An 18,138-nucleotide genomic window follows, 5' to 3' on the forward strand; every position below is an offset into this window, starting at 1 on the left:
TAGTCCATGGTACTGGAAATTCCATGCCATCAATGGAACAGCAAGGATTTCCACGACCACTGATGCTTTGTGTCTTGAAGAATGAGTAAAAATGAGCTACATACCGTCCTTTATGACATTTTACACCCGTGATCCTCTCTCATATCACAGCTGTAATATTTCAGCAAAGTTTGGAAACAAACGTGCTGTTGCTATAAGAAAGGCCACAAATATGTCTTCACTCTAGTTTCTATAAATCATCTTGTTGCTGACATTTAAAACAATATTGCTTCAAATGTCAAAATTAAAGCTTGTTTTACCGCTGGGGTAACCGAAGCTTGGAAATAAGCAAAAAAAAAAAAATTTCATGGAAAATCCTGGGTTTACATATACATCAGTCCACCTCCATATACGCAAAATTCAGGACAAAACGTGACATTAAAGGCAATGTGTTTTTCTTGTTTGTTTTTTTAATTTATTATTTATTATTATTTTTTTATGTTATATTTTTATTCTATTTTATTTTTTATTCTATGCTTTTTTTCTTGTTATATATATATATATATATATATATATATATATATATATATATATATATATATGTATGTGTGTATATATTTAATTTTCCACATTACTATCTATATTAAATAAAAATCACAAATCTTGCAATTTTCACATTAACTATTGTTCTTTCAAGAAGAATTTTTCAGCAGTCTCATTATCATTACAGGCAGGATTGCATTGATAGGTAACACATCTACATCTATATCATTCACAATAGCTGATGTTACAGCTCACCTCCTCTTCCTCCCTTCGCAACTGCCCAAATCAAAGCATGCCCCCAAAAACCACTTGTGTACAATTCCACATGGTCAGTGTAGCAAAGGCGAGAGAGCTTGTAAGGGAACTCCTACATGATGTTTCAAAGATGGAGAGAAGCTGCCATCTGCTGGCCAGACACAGTCAAGCGGAACCAAGATGTGCAAGGGAAGTTGAAGGGAGAGCAGATTTAGGCGCTGGACCCGATCAGGTGACTTCCAGGAAGGAGTTCCGGGAGATAAGAGGCCAGCGCGCCAAACCTGAGGGGTCTTTGGCGCCAAGCAGCAGAAAGGAGCAGACGTGTTCCCTGCATGCTGGGAAGCCCCGCGTGACAGGCCTAAACCAGAGGCCTGTGAGGTGCCACAGCCGGGCACCGGTAGAAGAGCTCCGGATCCCTCACAGATGTGACCCGAGTGCTGTTCCTGCTGAGGAGACTCGGAACCTGCTTGGAGTGCTGAGTGAGTTCGCGGAACCCGACGTCGCCCGCCGACAGATGAGGTCTGGACCCCCCTATCCAAGGCTCGAGAGATTGCCTCCAACGGCCAAGCAGAGAGGACTTGAGAGACGGCTGCCCCAGGAAAGTCACGCCAGCGAAAGCAGAGGAGCTGCATACGTGAACAGGGCCGTCACTTCTACTGTTCACCCACGGTACCGGGGACAATTGGGTTTAGGTACTCAGGTTGGGAGGGGAACGGTTGGGGCTAAAGAAGCTCAATGTGATCTAATTGAATTTATCCAGAAAAAGACTGACAGCCTAGTGGGAATAACCGGTGACCCCCGCTAGAGCCATATGCACAGTTAAGGAACTCACGTGGTGTCTCCCATGATCTAGGGCACGACATTACCTTGAGAGACTTCGCATTTTGCTAATACTTCAAATTACTGTTTATTACCCTTGTTGCAATCCCTTGTTCAGCGTACCTGTTATATATATATATATATATATATATATACAGTATATATATATAAACTGTTTATATTCAATTCTTACTGTTCTCGCCTTGTGTCTCTGTGCATTGCATCCCGGCACCTGCTTTACATCAGCACCAGTTTATTGTTGTTTATGTCCATGTGACTGCTGAAGAGAACATGAAGTATGATTCTAGTATATTAGGCCTAGTGGCCTGTGTGGAAATGGCAAGATTTCCTTTTTTCTTAAAGCAGTCACCTCTTTATAGATAGCTGCCACAAGACAAGAGTCAGAGAAAGGGTCACAGAGGTGGGATGTGCATCTACAAGACATTTAGCACATATCCTATGTGTGAAATAGGAATACCCTTTTAAGGGTACGTTTGAATGTGCAACGCAATTTTGCTATTTTTGTGACTTTTCTCCTTACTAAATTTGAAAAGGGACGAGAACAGTGGCCACGGTTTCCTGGAAGACAAAATGTATGCTATTTGTACCAAGAGGAGTGAATAGAATAGGTGCATAATTTTGCCACATATCTACTGTGGTCATAACAGAATATTTTGTCTGACATCTCAAAATGCACCAACCTAAAGTGCACCCTATAACAAATATGATGCAAATATTGCATTGTGTAAAATGTAGACCACTGGACTGACGAAGGGCCCTGCACCATCTGCAGGGGTCACCGTTATCGAATATATTCCAGCGTGCCATTATCACTCTTGGAGCATCCAATAAGAGACATGCGGTCAATCAGCATAAAAAGGCGCCAGTTGGTTGAAGTTTCTTACCTACAGAGCAGTCAGCTCCCATGAAACCTTCATCACAGACACATGCGCCATTTACACATCGGCCGTTGGGTCGACAGTCGACAGCGCATTTTTTCTCTTTGCAGCCATCACCGGTGTATCCTTCTGCACATACGCATACGCCATTGACACATCGGCCGTTGGGTCGACAGTCGACAGCGCATTTTTTGTCTTTGCAGGCCACACCGGTGAATCCTTCTGCACATACGCATACGCCATTTACACACTGGCCGTTGGGTCGACAGTCGACAGCGCATTTTTTGTCTTTGCAAGCCACACCGGTGAATCCTTCTGCACATACGCATGCGCCATTTACACACCGGCCGTTGGGTCGACAGTCGACAGCGCATTTTTTCTCTTTGCAGTCCACACCGGTGTATCCTTCTGCACATACACAGGTACCATCGACACACTTCCCGAATTCACCACAATCAACTGGGCATCTCTTCTTTCTGCAGCCTGGGCCTGTGTATCCCTCCGCGCATTTACAAACTCCATCAACGCAGGTACCAAACTTGCCACAGTCAGGGATGCACTTCTTTATGGAACAGTCCGGTCCTTCCCAGCCCTCATCACACTGACATTGGCCTAATGCTGCGACATACTTTCCATTCCCGTTACATTTACCTGAAAAAAGAGATTAAATGAAATATCAGTGCAAATTCATTATTAAGTCAGGTACATACAATTATTTTTCAGACTGTCATTATACATGGTTGTTTGGTCAAGGCCTTGAAATTAAAGGGGTTGTCCGCCTTTGAGGACAATTTTTGGAAGAGTGGCAAGAAAAAAGCCATTTTTGAAAGCAAGCCATAAGAAGTCCCGTTTGCAGTTTGCAAAAAGCCATGTAGAGGACACAGCTAGCATGTGGAAGAAGGTTTTCTGGTCAGATGAGACCAAAGTAGAACTTTTGAGGGTATATGCAAAATGTTATGTGTGGTAGGAAACTAACACTGCACATCACCCTGACAAAACCATCCCCACCGTCAAACATGGTGGTGGCAGCATCACGCTGAGGGGAGACTTTTCTTCAGCAGGGACAGGGAAGCTGGTCAGCATTGATGTGAAGATGGCTGGAGCTAAATGCCACGCAATCCTGGAAGAAAACCTGTTAGAGGCTGCAAAATACTTGAGACTGAGGCATAGGTTCCCCTTCCAGCAGAAGAATGACTTTAAACATCTTGCACCTATTCCAGCTACAATGGAACGGTTTAGATGAAAGCATATTCATGAGTGTGAATGGCCAGACCTAAAACATTAGACAGCAATCATATATATACCTGTATATATTTTTTTGTAACTTTTTTTTCAAAGTTGTACATATCTTATTTTATGAATATTCTATATTAGGTATGCCAGTTTTGCAGTTTTTGGCCATTGAGGACTTTATTATACACAGTGACATGACCAATCACCATTTACTTCTCTTTGTATACATTTTTTCCTCATCTGTATATTTTATGTTAATCATTTTGGACTAACTTAAAGGGAAGCTATGATCAGAAAATGACCTATTGTTTAGATTTGTTTTTTTTGTGTTTATTGTTTGGGGGTTTCTTGTTACTTTTTTTGCCATTTTTTTCCATATCACAATCCGGATTAAAATAAAAAATAAACACTTGTACATTAGACACATTGAATAGACTCTCTGGTATCTTTTATATTGAAGCATCTAATGAGCGTGTGCAAAAGTCATTGTGAATGGAAAGGGAACAGGGTCAACTGTGACATCGCCTATTGTGCTTGATGGATCCTTTTATATTAGCGGTATATAGAAGTGTTATCAGTCATTGTAACCCTGCCTTTGATGATAATGAGCCTGTTGAAAACTGTTCCTGAAAAAACAGTCTAAAAAAGCTTAAGTGGACATTGTGACAATTGAAAGATTAATAATTTTGTTTTTGAATAAAGATTATGAAAAAAATGCCAAAAATATTTAAAAAATACATGTATCACTTAAACTTGATTTAAAAAAAAATAGGTCATTTTCTAATGATCGCTTCCCTTTAAACAATGTTTTTAGCCTTTAGTTTTTCACCAACTACTCTCATAATCAGTCACCGTTCCGCTTGCCCAGTAGTGACATCATTTCTTTGAAATTAAAAAAAGAAAATACCAGCAGGTTAATGATGGAAACTGTGTGATGATCATGAGAACGAAGGGGAAATAAATAAAGATAATTAAGAAGTATCGCTAACACCTGTAATCTAAAAGCATCCCACAATCCTTCACGACAACATAATATCACTGCGGGAGCTTCAATTAAAATGGTATTAAATTGCATCAATTTAGAGACTCAGATCTAGAAGACGTATCTTTTATCAAATATTTTACTTGGCCAATTTACTAAGTAAATTCAAAGGATCTTGCGCATTTCCTTTCCTCTCTAGCATGAGATTATTACGCTAGTTTATTTGTAGAGCATTGATGGTTGCAAAAAGTGAAGGATTTTATGGGCAATAACGTTGAATTTATCAGGTCTACGTGGAACTTTGAGCGATTTTTATAATTTACAGCGTCATTTTTTTATATATCGCCTATGCAGTTTATTCGCTTCTGGTGCAAGGCACCATCTAGTGGAGTATTTCAGAATTGCAGGATGTCTGTGACTCCCTTTGATTCACTGCTTTAATCACTTCAAGCAGTATCTGATATTAATTAGATAGAAAAGTCAACTGACCCCAAGATAATGATCAGGCCATGGCTCCTCTACATCTTTATCTCTCTTTTTTTTTAATCCTTACCAACTCTACAATAATAGAGGGTATTAATAAAAAGCTGAACTAAATTGTTATCTTGCCATTTCCAGTAGTTAGTTTGACATGTTTGATTGCGGTTTTCGGCTTCTGAATAATCTTATAAAGAGCAACAAGAACGGGCGAGTCGTAGACAAAACAAATGATCCGGTCGCTTTCATTTCTATGGACTGATGTCAAAAGATTGCAATTAAGTAGATCAAAAACTGCAATAAAAAAGTAGAAACAATTCTACTATATAGCTAAGTAGGCATGGAATTTTTGGATGTGGGGGCACAATGCTACTTCCAAGGGAGGATTATTTCTATTCTGGAGGAAGATGGAATATCTAGAACAAAATAGAAGATCTGAAGAATGTCTACAATGACCTCGGCTCAAAAATGGTCAAGGACTTTAATTTCTCATTTTAAAATAAATCACAACATGCTTCAAAAAAAAAAAAGAAGCCTTAAACAGGCTGCAATTCACAACACAACCACTAGATGGCCACATACTGACACACAGATCATAAACATACAATGACAGAGTATCACAAAATAAGTTTTTCTTTTTTCAAAGTTTATGTCATGTCAAGCCGCCCAGCTCGTGATTTTTCAAGCCTATAACAAACATAAGGAGGGACATATCTGGAAACATGAGCCTAACACTAGCGTGGGATTGGAGAGTTTAGACTTTTTGCAGGTTATCCCTATTGTTTTCTGAAGATAAGCAATTCCTGAGATGCAGGGCAGCATCTGATCTCTCTTTGTCTTTTGAAATGCATATTTGCATTTAGCTGTGCCTACCAGGTTTGAGAAGACACGTGTCATCTAATTAGTGATTTGAGCACCAACTACTTATCTATATATATAATCATCTTATCCCATCTGTCTGTCTGTCCGTCTGTCCAGGAAATCCAGCGTCGCTCATTGGTCCGGCAGCGGCCAATCAGCGACGTGGCATTTCTGAAAAAAGATGGCGGCCGTTAGCGGCTCATCTGTGGGACAGAGCTCAGCGGCGATGCAGCCGGGAGATGACCGGCGCAAGGCGCTCATCTCCCGACCGCCGGCGACGCTGACCTCCATGCGGCTAGGGTGTCAAGGGAGGACCGGGAGCGGCGCTGCGGATCGGGATACTTCTGCTGCGAGCGCCCGCTCATGTCCCGGCTTCTCGCAGCGGAAGTAGCCGCACAGGCAGCGGCGCTGACATCCATGCGGCTAGGGTGTCAAGGGAGGACCGGGGAGCGGCGCTGCTGGTCGGGATACTTCTGCTGCGAGCAGTCGCTCATCTCCCGGCTTCTCGCAGAGGAAGTAGCAGCACAGGCAGCGGCGCTCCCCAGTCCTCACCAATACGATTCCGCTCCCCGGTCCTCACCAATACGATTCGCTGATGGGTCACGGTCTCCGCCCGCGACCAATCACCGATCTTGGCGGCACATTTAAACACTGCTGTGCTGATTGGTCGCGGACGCTGCCCGCGACCAATCAGCGATTTTGGCGCCACATTTAAACACTGCTGTGCTGATTGGTCGCGGACGCCAGCCGCGACCAATCAGCGAGATTGGCGCCAAATTTAAACAACGCTCTGCTGATTGGTCCTGGACGCCAGACGCGACCAATCAGTGAGATTAGCGCCAAATTTAAACAGCGCTCTGCTGATTGGTCACAGTTGCCAGCCGCGACCAATCAGCGAGATTGGCGCCAAATTTAAACAACGCTCTGCAGATTGGTCGCGGTTGCCAGCAGCGACCAATCAGCGAGATTGGCGCCAAATTTAAACAACGCTCTGCTGATTGGTCGCGGCTGCTAGCCACAAGCAATCAGCGAGATTGGCGCCAAATTTAAACAACGCTCTGCTGATTGGTCGCGGCCGCCAGCCGACCGCGACCAATCAGCGAGATTGGCGCCAAATTTAAACAACGCTCTGCTGATTGGTCGCGGATGACAGCCAACCACGAACAATCAGCGAGATTAGCGCAAAATTTAAACAACGCTCTGTTGATTGTTCGAGGCCGCCAGCCGCGACCAATCAGCGATTTTGGTGCCAAATTGAAACACCGCTCTGCTGATTGGTCGCAGTCGCCGGCCGCGACCAATCAGCAGTATTGCCGCCAAATTTAACCCCGCTCTGCTGATTGGTCGCGACCGCCAGCCGCGATCAATCAGCGATTTTGGCGCAAAATTTAAACAACGCTCTGCTGATTGGTCGCGGCTGGCAGCCGCAACCAATCAGCGAGATTGGCCCCAAATTTAAACAACGCTCTGCTGATTGGTCGCGGACGCCAGCCGCGACCAATCAGCGAGATTGGCGCCAAATTTAAACAATGCTCTGCTGATTGGTCGAGGACGCCAGACACAACCAATCAGCGATTTTGGCGCCAAATTTAAACACCGCTCTGCTGATTGCGCCCGGTCGGCCGCATACATATTCTAGAATACCCGATGCATTAGAATCGGGCCACCATCTAGTAGATATATAAAGATATAAAGGTCCTGTTCATTCTCTTTCACTTACCTGTCTCTTGATAAAGCTTTTTGCAAACGAAACGTGCGTCGAGACACCTTTGCCACCTGTCCTCCGCGTCCCCCTGGACCCCATATACAATTGTGGTAAGCATCTGGTGAACCTGGGTTTGGTTTAAACATTTTTATGTGCTCCACTTGGAATATATAGCCTTATTCTATCCAATATATCTCTGGAAAGATAGCACACTATGTATATGGACTCTATCTTTTTAGCTTGGGTATGATATGCCCTTGCAGGTGGGACTGCGTTTTTCTTCCAGCACATTGCACTTTCTTGTCATGCATTATATTTATATTATGGATTTATTAATGTAAGTTATTTACAGATTGATTAAATAAAACTTAAACTTTTTATCCCATTTTGTACTCATGTTTTTTTCTGTTTTAAATGCTATATGAGTAGGCTATTCTGTCTGACCCTGGATTTACTGGGGTTTCAGCCATTGTTTCTTTAAGATATGTTGGTCGTTGTTTGTACAACTACTTATAGAAATAGCAATTTCCTGAATACGCTGCTCACATAGCCATTTACGCCAATTTGGTGCAACCCTGGACTTTTCACATACCCATGTACTATATCTGCAGACTGCTAACATTGTAAGGACCATATAATGCTACGCAGATCCACAGCACTACTTTGGATGAATATGAGTTAGTAGCAACATTAATAGGTGGTCGAGGACGCCAGACACGACCAATCAGCGAGATTGGCGCAAAATTTAAACAACGCTCTGCTGATTGGTCTCGGTGGCCGGCCGCGACCAATCAGCAATTTTGGTGCCAAATTTAAACAACGCTCTGCTGATTGGTCGCGGTTACCGGTCACGAATAATCAGCATTATTGGCGCCAAATTTAAACACCGCTCTGCTGATTGGTCGCGGCCGTGACCAATCACCATTATTGGCGCCAAATTTAAATACCGCTCTGCTGATTGGTTGCGACCGCCGGCCGCAACCAATCAGCATTATTGGCGCCAAATTTAAACCCCGCTCTGCTGATTAGTCGCGACCGCCGGCCGTGACCAATCTGCGATATAGGCGCCAAATTTTAACACCGCTTTGCTGATTGGTCACGGTTGCCGGCCTCGACCAATCAGCGATTTTGGCGCCAAATTTAAACACCGCTCTGCTGATTGCGCCCGGTCGGCCGCATACATATTCTAGAATACCCGATGCATTCGAATCGGGCCACCATCTAGTAGATATATAAAGATATAAAGGTCCTGTTCATTCTCTTTCACTTACCTGTCTCTTGATAAAGCTTTTTGCAAACGAAACGTGCGTCGAGACACCTTTGCCACCTGTCCTCCGCGTCCCCCTGGACCCCATATACAATTGTGGTAAGCATCTGGTGAACCTGGGTTTGGTTTAAACATTTTTATGTGCTCCACTTGGAATATATAGCCTTATTCTATCCAATATATCTCTGGAAAGATAGCACACTATGTATATGGACTCTATCTTTTTAGCTTGGGTATGATATGCCCTTGCAGGTGGGACTGCGTTTTTCTTCCAGCACATTGCACTTTCTTGTCATGCATTATATTTATATTATGGATTTATTAATGTAAGTTATTTACAGATTGATTAAATAAAACTTAAACTTTTTATGCCATTTTGTACTCATGTTTTTTTCTGTTTTAAATGCTATATGAGTAGGCTATTCTGTCTGACCCTGGATTTACTGGGGTTTCAGCCATTGTTTCTTTAAGATATGTTGGTCGTTGTTTGTACAACTACTTATAGAAATAGCAATTTCCTGAATACGCTGCTCACATAGCCATTTACGCCAATTTGGTGCAACCCTGGACTTTTCACATACCCATGTACTATATCTGCAGACTGCTAACATTGTAAGGACCATATAATGCTACGCAGATCCACAGCACTACTTTGGATGAATATGAGTTAGTAGCAACATTAATAGGTGGTCGAGGACGCCAGACACGACCAATCAGCGAGATTGGCGCAAAATTTAAACAACGCTCTGCTGATTGGTCTCGGTGGCCGGCCGCGACCAATCAGCAATTTTGGTGCCAAATTTAAACAACGCTCTGCTGATTGGTCGCGGTTACCGGTCACGAATAATCAGCATTATTGGCGCCAAATTTAAACACCGCTCTGCTGATTGGTCGCGGCCGTGACCAATCACCATTATTGGCGCCAAATTTAAATACCGCTCTGCTGATTGGTTGCGACCGCCGGCCGCAACCAATCAGCATTATTGGCGCCAAATTTAAACCCCGCTCTGCTGATTAGTCGCGACCGCCGGCCGTGACCAATCTGCGATATAGGCGCCAAATTTTAACACCGCTTTGCTGATTGGTCACGGTTGCCGGCCTCGACCAATCAGCGATTTTGGCGCCAAATTTAAACACCGCTCTGCTGATTGCGCCCGGTCGGCCGCATACATATTCTAGAATACCCGATGCATTAGAATCGGGCCACCATCTAGTAGATATATAAAGATATAAAGGTCCTGTTCATTCTCTTTCACTTACCTGTCTCTTGATAAAGCTTTTTGCAAACGAAACGTGCGTCGAGACACCTTTGCCACCTGTCCTCCGCGTCCCCCTGGACCCCATATACAATTGTGGTAAGCATCTGGTGAACCTGGGTTTGGTTTAAACATTTTTATGTGCTCCACTTGGAATATATAGCCTTATTCTATCCAATATATCTCTGGAAAGATAGCACACTATGTATATGGACTCTATCTTTTTAGCTTGGGTATGATATGCCCTTGCAGGTGGGACTGCGTTTTTCTTCCAGCACATTGCACTTTCTTGTCATGCATTATATTTATATTATGGATTTATTAATGTAAGTTATTTACAGATTGATTAAATAAAACTTAAACTTTTTATGCCATTTTGTACTCATGTTTTTTTCTGTTTTAAATGCTATATGAGTAGGCTATTCTGTCTGACCCTGGATTTACTGGGGTTTCAGCCATTGTTTCTTTAAGATATGTTGGTCGTTGTTTGTACAACTACTTATAGAAATAGCAATTTCCTGAATACGCTGCTCACATAGCCATTTACGCCAATTTGGTGCAACCCTGGACTTTTCACATACCCATGTACTATATCTGCAGACTGCTAACATTGTAAGGACCATATAATGCTACGCAGATCCACAGCACTACTTTGGATGAATATGAGTTAGTAGCAACATTAATAGGTGCAATGGTGTCCATACTGAATTTGCTTAAAGGGTTATTTCCCATCTTCATAAATGTATATTGTCGGATAGTCCTTGTAAAAACAAGCACTTTTGCAATTTACCGCTTATTAAAATTTGCAACCGTTCTTGAGATATTAACGCTTTTTCTTTTGCTTACATCTGGTTGCCTAGGAAACCGACCATCGCTGTTGTCTATTTTCTAAGCACTGTGGTAAGCTGGCTGGGATTAGGAGGTAATTATGCCCTTCCGCAATCCTGGCCTGACTTCAAAAACAGTGATCAATAGAAAAGCGCTTTGTAAGTAAAGTGATGGTCGGTCTCCAAAGCAACAAGAAAAGTGTTAATATCTCAAGAATGGTTCCAACTATTAAAAAGCAGTAAATTGTAAATTTGCTTATATTTACAAGCACTACCCAACAATACCCAATTATTGAATATGAGAATACCCATTTAATTTTTGAGTTGACCTCGTTGATGTATACACCATGATGACAGATATATATATTAGACAATATAGCAATAAGAAACTGCTTAACTCCTCATATATTACCAATCCCGCTATCACCCTCTAGCAAGAAAGCATGGCCATCCTTAGATAGGGGACGTAACATTGAACAGCAGAATTCAATTATACTAATTTGACCAAATATCTATGTGAAAATGTCATAAAAATGTATCTCCTGAGACACTTTATGTAGAGATATATCATCAAAGATTAAAGAAAAGACTTAAGAGTCATGCCAGGCTTTAATTATTAATCTTATAATTGGGATCCGGGGGTATTAATAGGCATTGATGCGGCAGATGACCAATGTCCTTGAAAGAAGCATATTCTCAGCACATGTACCACATCCATAACAGAGCTGTCTAAGCCAACAATGTGATTTCTGCTTCTATGTTTGAATAATGGAGGAATAGAAGGGGAATATTTAGATCAAATTAACTATTAATTGTGAAATTGTGGTGTGTGACATGTACAGATAATGCGGAGAAGTAAAATAGTTTCTTTTTTATTCCTTAAAGGGGTTGTCCACTTTATCTTTATTTTCACAAATGTGTTGTGAACATAACTTTACATAATATATTCTAATTACACTAATATATAAGTATTACACGTTTTGCTCCTTCTTCACAGACTGCACAGTTCTAGTGTTTTCAAGATGACTGCTGGTGAAGGAGCATGCGACCGGACCTGTCCACCAGCCTCGTCGAATTGGAAAAGATTGAACATGGGAAAACTGTTTTTCTGTTTAAGGCTGATGGACAGATGTGGTGGCATGCTCCTTCACCAGTAATCATCTTGAGAACAGGAGACCTGTACAGGCTGTGAGGATGGCGGCACTAACAAGCTGAGGAGGACAGGAGGAGAACCAGTAATACCTACATACCAATCAGCCATCTTGGAACCAGTGGGATATTACAGTATTTGGAAAGCTATCCGTCTGCCCTAGTAAGTCAACAAAATGTCTCGATTCAACTGTTCAATGCAATGGTGGAGTAGGGAGTCTTCAGCTCCTTGCTCCACCATTCAGCTCATCATGCAAGTGGGACTAGGTGATTATTTTTAGTTATCTACCCAAGAGTAGTGGGGCACTTTAGGGGCATTATAGATTGGTGGGAAAGGTGGTAATGGCGCCATACTTTGTAAGGGTGTTCATCTCTTGAGTATGGATGGTGCTAATTGATTTGAAAGATCTGGTCCATCAGCCACATCAGTAATCTGGCTGCTAGACGGGAGCCCTGAGGACTACCTCCTACCTCCCAGTGACTGCGGCTCCTCTTGACTAACCAGCTGGGCACAACGTCACATGTGCTTCATGCCACAAACATGACGTCATGTCAGGCCAGTTAATCAAAAGAAGAGCTGTGCTTGTTGGAGGGTAGGAGATGTTACTCAGGACTGTTGTGCAAATTGAATTTGAAAGATCTGGTCCATCAGCCACATCAGTAATCTGTGGCCGCTCGACGGGAGCCCTGAGGACTACCTCCTACCCCCCGGTTACTACGGCTCCTCTTTTGACTAATCAGCCTGGCACAATGTCACATGTGCTTCATGCCACAAACATGACATCATGCCAGGCCGGTCAATGAAAAGAAGAGCTGTGCTTGTTGGAGGGTAGGAGATGTTCCTCAGGACTCTTGTGCAGTGGCCACAGATTACTCAACTTGCCAATGGATCGGGTTCTGTGAATCAATTTGCACTAAGTCTACTGCTTATATGTTTAGCGAGAGCCACAAAAATCATGTCTCCAATGTATTTGTTAAAAAATAAAGTGGACAACCCCTTTAATCTACATTAGGATTTCATATGAAATAATTAGCATGGTGCTAATTGCTCCTGATCTTGTAATTGTGCCAATTCTAACAAAGACTTAAATGGTGCAGTTTTGGGCCAACTCAGATGCCAAAGTCCAGGTGAGACTGCTACCTCTACACCCTTTATGGCTATGCATTGAATACTGAACCCCTTGAGACTAAATACCACTGGAAGGCAATTACTTCTCAGAAAATCTCAGATTTCTTATAACCAAGTGATCTTGCTTATTAGCTCAATATTTTACTGAAGGAGGGAGACATCCAGAACCTGTGCAGTGTTTTTGAACATTTGCAGAAAGAGATGAGATCTCCAGATTTAAAGAAGTTGTCCACTACTTTCACATTGATGCACGCGGCACCCCCGCCGTTCAGCTGTTATCGGTGCTGGCCGGAAGTCCTTACCTGCGGTGCTTGGCCGTCCATCTGTAGTGGCCGGCGCGGGGTACTGCACATCCGTCTTCCATTCAATTGAATGGGAGGCGGATGTGCAGTAACAAGCGCCGGCCACTACAACTTGAGGGCCAGGCACTGCAGGTAAGGAAGTCCGGCAGGAGGCCGCCGCTGGCACCAATGCAAGCTGATTCGCGGAGGTGCTGCCTACGGGACCCGATCATACATTGATGCCCTATCTGTATGATAGTGAAAGTAGTGGACAACCCCTTTAAGGCCCAATTCATTATTGCATTTAAGCCTTTTTTTTGTCTCGTTTTTTGGTGTTTTCCATCTGTTTTTCATTTGTGCCTTATTTTTCTTTTAATTTCTACCTATTTTTAAAGTCTATTTTATGTATTTTCTTGTTTTTTTTTCTTGTTTGTTTGGTTATTTGCTTGCTTATTCATATTCGCCATTGAGGTCATTTGATTCATCAATTGCGACTTTTCAAAAAGTGCAAATATACTCCAGTCCACTCCCCCCCCCCCATAGTGATTTTATCTACGTCTGAAATTTTGCCCCAAATTTTGTAACATTTTAGGAGAACATGGCATTTTTTGATCTGAAAAGTCACAAACAAGACTAAAGCCAAAAATAAAGAGCATTTTTCATGTTTTGCAAAATGTATAAACTATTGTGCTATTATGAAGAATTTGGTGTAAAAAAAAAAATTGAACGAAAAAAAATGCAAATGATGAATGGAACTCTTGGTGTTTAGTAATACTTACCTGGCACCCACATTACCATGCAATTAATTACCTGCAGCTCCACAGCATCCCTCATACTGCCCCTTCATTTCCGTCATCCCCAGCTCTAATGCTTGCAGTCTGGCAAGGAGGTCATCTAGGACGGCATTCTTCTGGCAGTCCTCAGCAGGACTCTGGAGCCGCAGAAGGTGCCTGAACACCAGCTTGTTATCATCTGATTCCATGGTTTGGAGCTGTTCATTGTCTTCCCCGGGCACACTGTAGATGTGGGTGATGGAGAGCGCCTTTTCGCTGCTGCAGCCCTTGCTTTCTGGGACTTTGATGGAGGCTCCAGAAGTCAGAAGGTGATAGGGACACCAGAGAAGCAGCGCAGCCAAAACTCTCCAAAATGATAAGGGGTCCATTGTGAGCCCTCACCAGGAGCACTGTATGGGAAAAATGAATGAATGAATGAACTGTACACAGTGTTAAGAATTACATAGAATTATGCTGATTATAAATTAGGACCTCTGTTAGCCAAGGTGAAATTGTTACACCATATTAAAGGGATGTCCGTTTCATGTTAGGAAGGGTCCTTTAATGAAAAATAGATCAGAGATCGTCTTGCAGGAAGCGTTCAGTTCCCCTACAGTGCCTCCACAGGGGAAATTAAGTATTACACAGGTCCCTTTGAATTAAATGTGTAATACGCAGACATGGCGGGTCCTCCAGACTGAGGAACGGTCCTTGCCAGTTGATGTAGATGATGACCCTTTACAGGCAACATTTCACTAACGCAGGAAACCTCTAATAGGATATTTTCTAAATCCAACAGTACCTTTAATATCATACAGATTAGACACAATGGTGCAGATTTAACACCCAACGGATGATGTAAACTTACGTGGTAGGGTGAGTAAGGACTCACCCCACCACGTAGGTTTACATCATCCGTCGAGTATTGAAAAATATTTGCTATCACCATAACTGTAGAATCAGACTTATGAAAATATAAAATTAATTTACAGTAAACAGTTTAAAGAAAAATAGAAATGGCAGATTTTACATTTTTGGTCATTGACCTCCTCCGAAAAATGCAATAAAAAGCAATCTTACAGGATAATGGTGGCACAAGCCAGATTCTTTTTTACAAGTTTCTGAATTTTTTAAATCACTAAAAATATATATATTATATATATATATATATATATATATATATATATATATATATATATGTAGCACCCTGAGGATTCGGCTGCTACAGGGGTATTGCACCTCAACCCAGAGGTGTGATATTCCACTCCCGGGTAAGGATGGAGAGTGGAACTGAGCTCGGTAGGCTGCATGCACTACACACATCCCATTTCCGAGGAACAGGCCGACGGTACTCCCACTTAGAAATGTGCAGGTACGACCGAGTCTGTTCCTGGCTGGAGTGGGAGGGGGGTGGTACATCCCATGTAGTGTAGGGGCAGATAGGGGGAGCAGCCTGGGTAAAGTTAGGAGCTCATTGGGTGCTGGTCACCTGAGCTCACACATAGAGGGATATATAAGGTGGGCACCAACTAGAATCAGGGTCAGATGCAGAGGATCAGATGCAGAGAGGATCAGCTGCAGAGAACAAGTTAGGAGAGGAGAGAAGAAAGACCAAGACCCAGAGTGAGAGAGGAGAAAAGAGAAGGACCCAGAGCACAGAAGAGAAGGGACCCAAGAACCCAAATCAGAGCACCGGGTGAGGAGTCAGCATCAGGGTACCGGAACCCAAGCTGGTGGGGGCAGAAAACAATCCCCAGCCAGAGACCGGAGACCGTGGGCAGTGTCTGTCACGGTCACCCACCACATTCACCCCGAAGGCACACCACATGAAGGGTCAGGGAACCCAGGGCCAAGGGTGTCCCAACAGAAGGCCCGAGGGAGCTGGACCTAGGTGGATCACTGGTGGGGACGGCTGAAGAAAGGACAGAGGGAGAGCTCAGGGCCACACTCCGGACTTGTTTGGGGGTTGGCTGGATCCAGGACCTGGTGGACGCAGCACGGCTCGGGTGGTCACTAGCAGCTGGAGTGGCCAGTACAACATCTGCAGTAAGTAAACACCCTTAACTGCACAACCCGACTCTGTCTTCACTGCCGTCTGCACTACACCACCACAACCCCCATCCTCTGCGCCTGTCCCCTCTGAGGCTATACCCCTCCCGTTGGGGGTTATCCCACCAAGCTGCGCACCCACCATCAGCCTCAGCGGACCCTGCTGCAGCGGCGGCCACAGTGACCGCATCACAACGGGTGGTGTAGTCGACACAAAAGAACTTTAGTAACATCTGTAGAACTGCCACATCACACTGAGCTTGACGCCCTGGGCACGGGACCGGGTCACAGCCGCTCGGAGACTACAACCCCCCCCATCTGATCCGGTGCCGGGTATTCCCCTCAAAAAGGAATATGTCCCAGGGGGCGCGTCAACTTTGGCGTAGTCGGCAGGATTACGTGCCCGCAACACCCGGGTACTGCGTGCCTGAAGAAAAGTGCAAGTTTACCTCAGAAAGAAGTCTCCCGCCGGTTCCGGAGGGTCCACGCCATCGGACTCCATCACCAGTCGTTTCCCGCCGATTGTCCGCCATTTCCAGCTTGTTCCCGCCATCTGCAGAGTTTCCCGCCACTGGGCGACGCTTCCCGCCAAAACCGCAGATTTCCCGCCTTGGAAGAGCAGCGGACGCCATTATGGGCGTGCCAAAGGAGGGCAAGAGGCCACCTCCCATCGTGGGCCAGGACAGAAAATGGCGCCAAAAGTGGAAACCGCCCCCACCAACAGAGACTGTGATGCTGGAGGTGTCTGTCAGCGTGAAAGAACTACCCCTGGAGCTGACAGTCACCGAGTTGCCCCGGGACCGCCCTCGAAGTGGGAGGAGACGAAAGAGAAGAGAAAAGATGGGTGCCGCTTGGAGCAGTCTGGAGCGAGCGCACCCGGAGGCAAGAGGTCTAACGAGGAGTAGCGGAGGAGCTTACCCGGATATGGAGAAAAAGCAGAACAGCACCGGCCCGCTGGCCAGGAGTCTGCTAGAGACCGAGGAAGGAGGGCAGAGCAGCACCGGCCCACTGGCCAGGAGCCTGCCGGAAGGAGAGCAGAGCAGCACCGACCCGATGGTCAGGAGCCTGCTAGAGTCTGCAACCCCGCTAGGTCTAGCGGAGATATTAGCGCAGCTCCCCCGAGACCGGGAGTGTGCACAGACTGCCCTGGAGGGCCTCGCACGGAGGATGGCCCGGGTACAGCGCGAGATACTGGCGGAGTGGAGCCGGGAAATGACCCAGCAAGCTGAGACCAGTCAACGGAGCACGCTACCCTGGAAGAGGAAGCAGACCGCCTCTGAGGATGGCGCGGGAGGACCCAAGGCCGGAGACGGCGCCGAGGAGGGAGCCGAACGCATGGAGGCAGGTAAAGGGGACGCCTATACCCCAAGCCGTGACACCGCTCACCTGCCCCAGCTCCCCGTCGCAGAGCCCGAAAGTCCCCCTGCTGTGCCCGTAGCCGCCATGTCACCGCTATGGACTAGGCCCCGACCGGAAGCCGCCGCAACGACCCCTGTGACGTCACGCGCCTCGACCCGGAGCGTGACAAAGCAGGAAATACCACCAGCCTGGTCGCAAGGCCTAGTACCCCCGGGCGCCGCATCACCAACAGCGCCCCCTACCTCCGCGGAGCCTCCGGCCTGGCCGCAAGGCCAGGTAGCCCAGGGCGCCGCCG

The 18,138-nt window shown here is 44.9% G+C and overlaps 1 protein-coding gene across 1 annotated transcript in view; it reads right to left on the reverse strand.

The window, feature by feature from the left end:
• LOC141156881 (tenascin-N-like) overlaps positions 1 to 18,138 on the reverse strand; it is a 124,775-nt gene that overhangs the window by 83,112 nt on the left and 23,525 nt on the right. Inside the window, exons 2-3 of the mRNA XM_073643385.1 lie at positions 14,473 to 14,845; positions 2,502 to 3,146 (exon numbers count right to left, since the gene is read on the reverse strand). Of these exons, the coding sequence (XP_073499486.1) occupies positions 2,502 to 3,146; positions 14,473 to 14,824 (997 nt within the window). The 5' untranslated portion in view covers positions 14,825 to 14,845. The remainder of the gene's footprint in view (positions 1 to 2,501; positions 3,147 to 14,472; positions 14,846 to 18,138) is intronic.

Source organism: Phyllobates terribilis, unplaced genomic scaffold (genome assembly GCF_046119375.1).
Source record: "Phyllobates terribilis strain yellow unplaced genomic scaffold, ASM4611937v1 Scaffold_8__6_contigs__length_399053987, whole genome shotgun sequence".
In the NCBI taxonomy this organism is placed as follows: Eukaryota; Metazoa; Chordata; class Amphibia; order Anura; family Dendrobatidae; genus Phyllobates; species Phyllobates terribilis.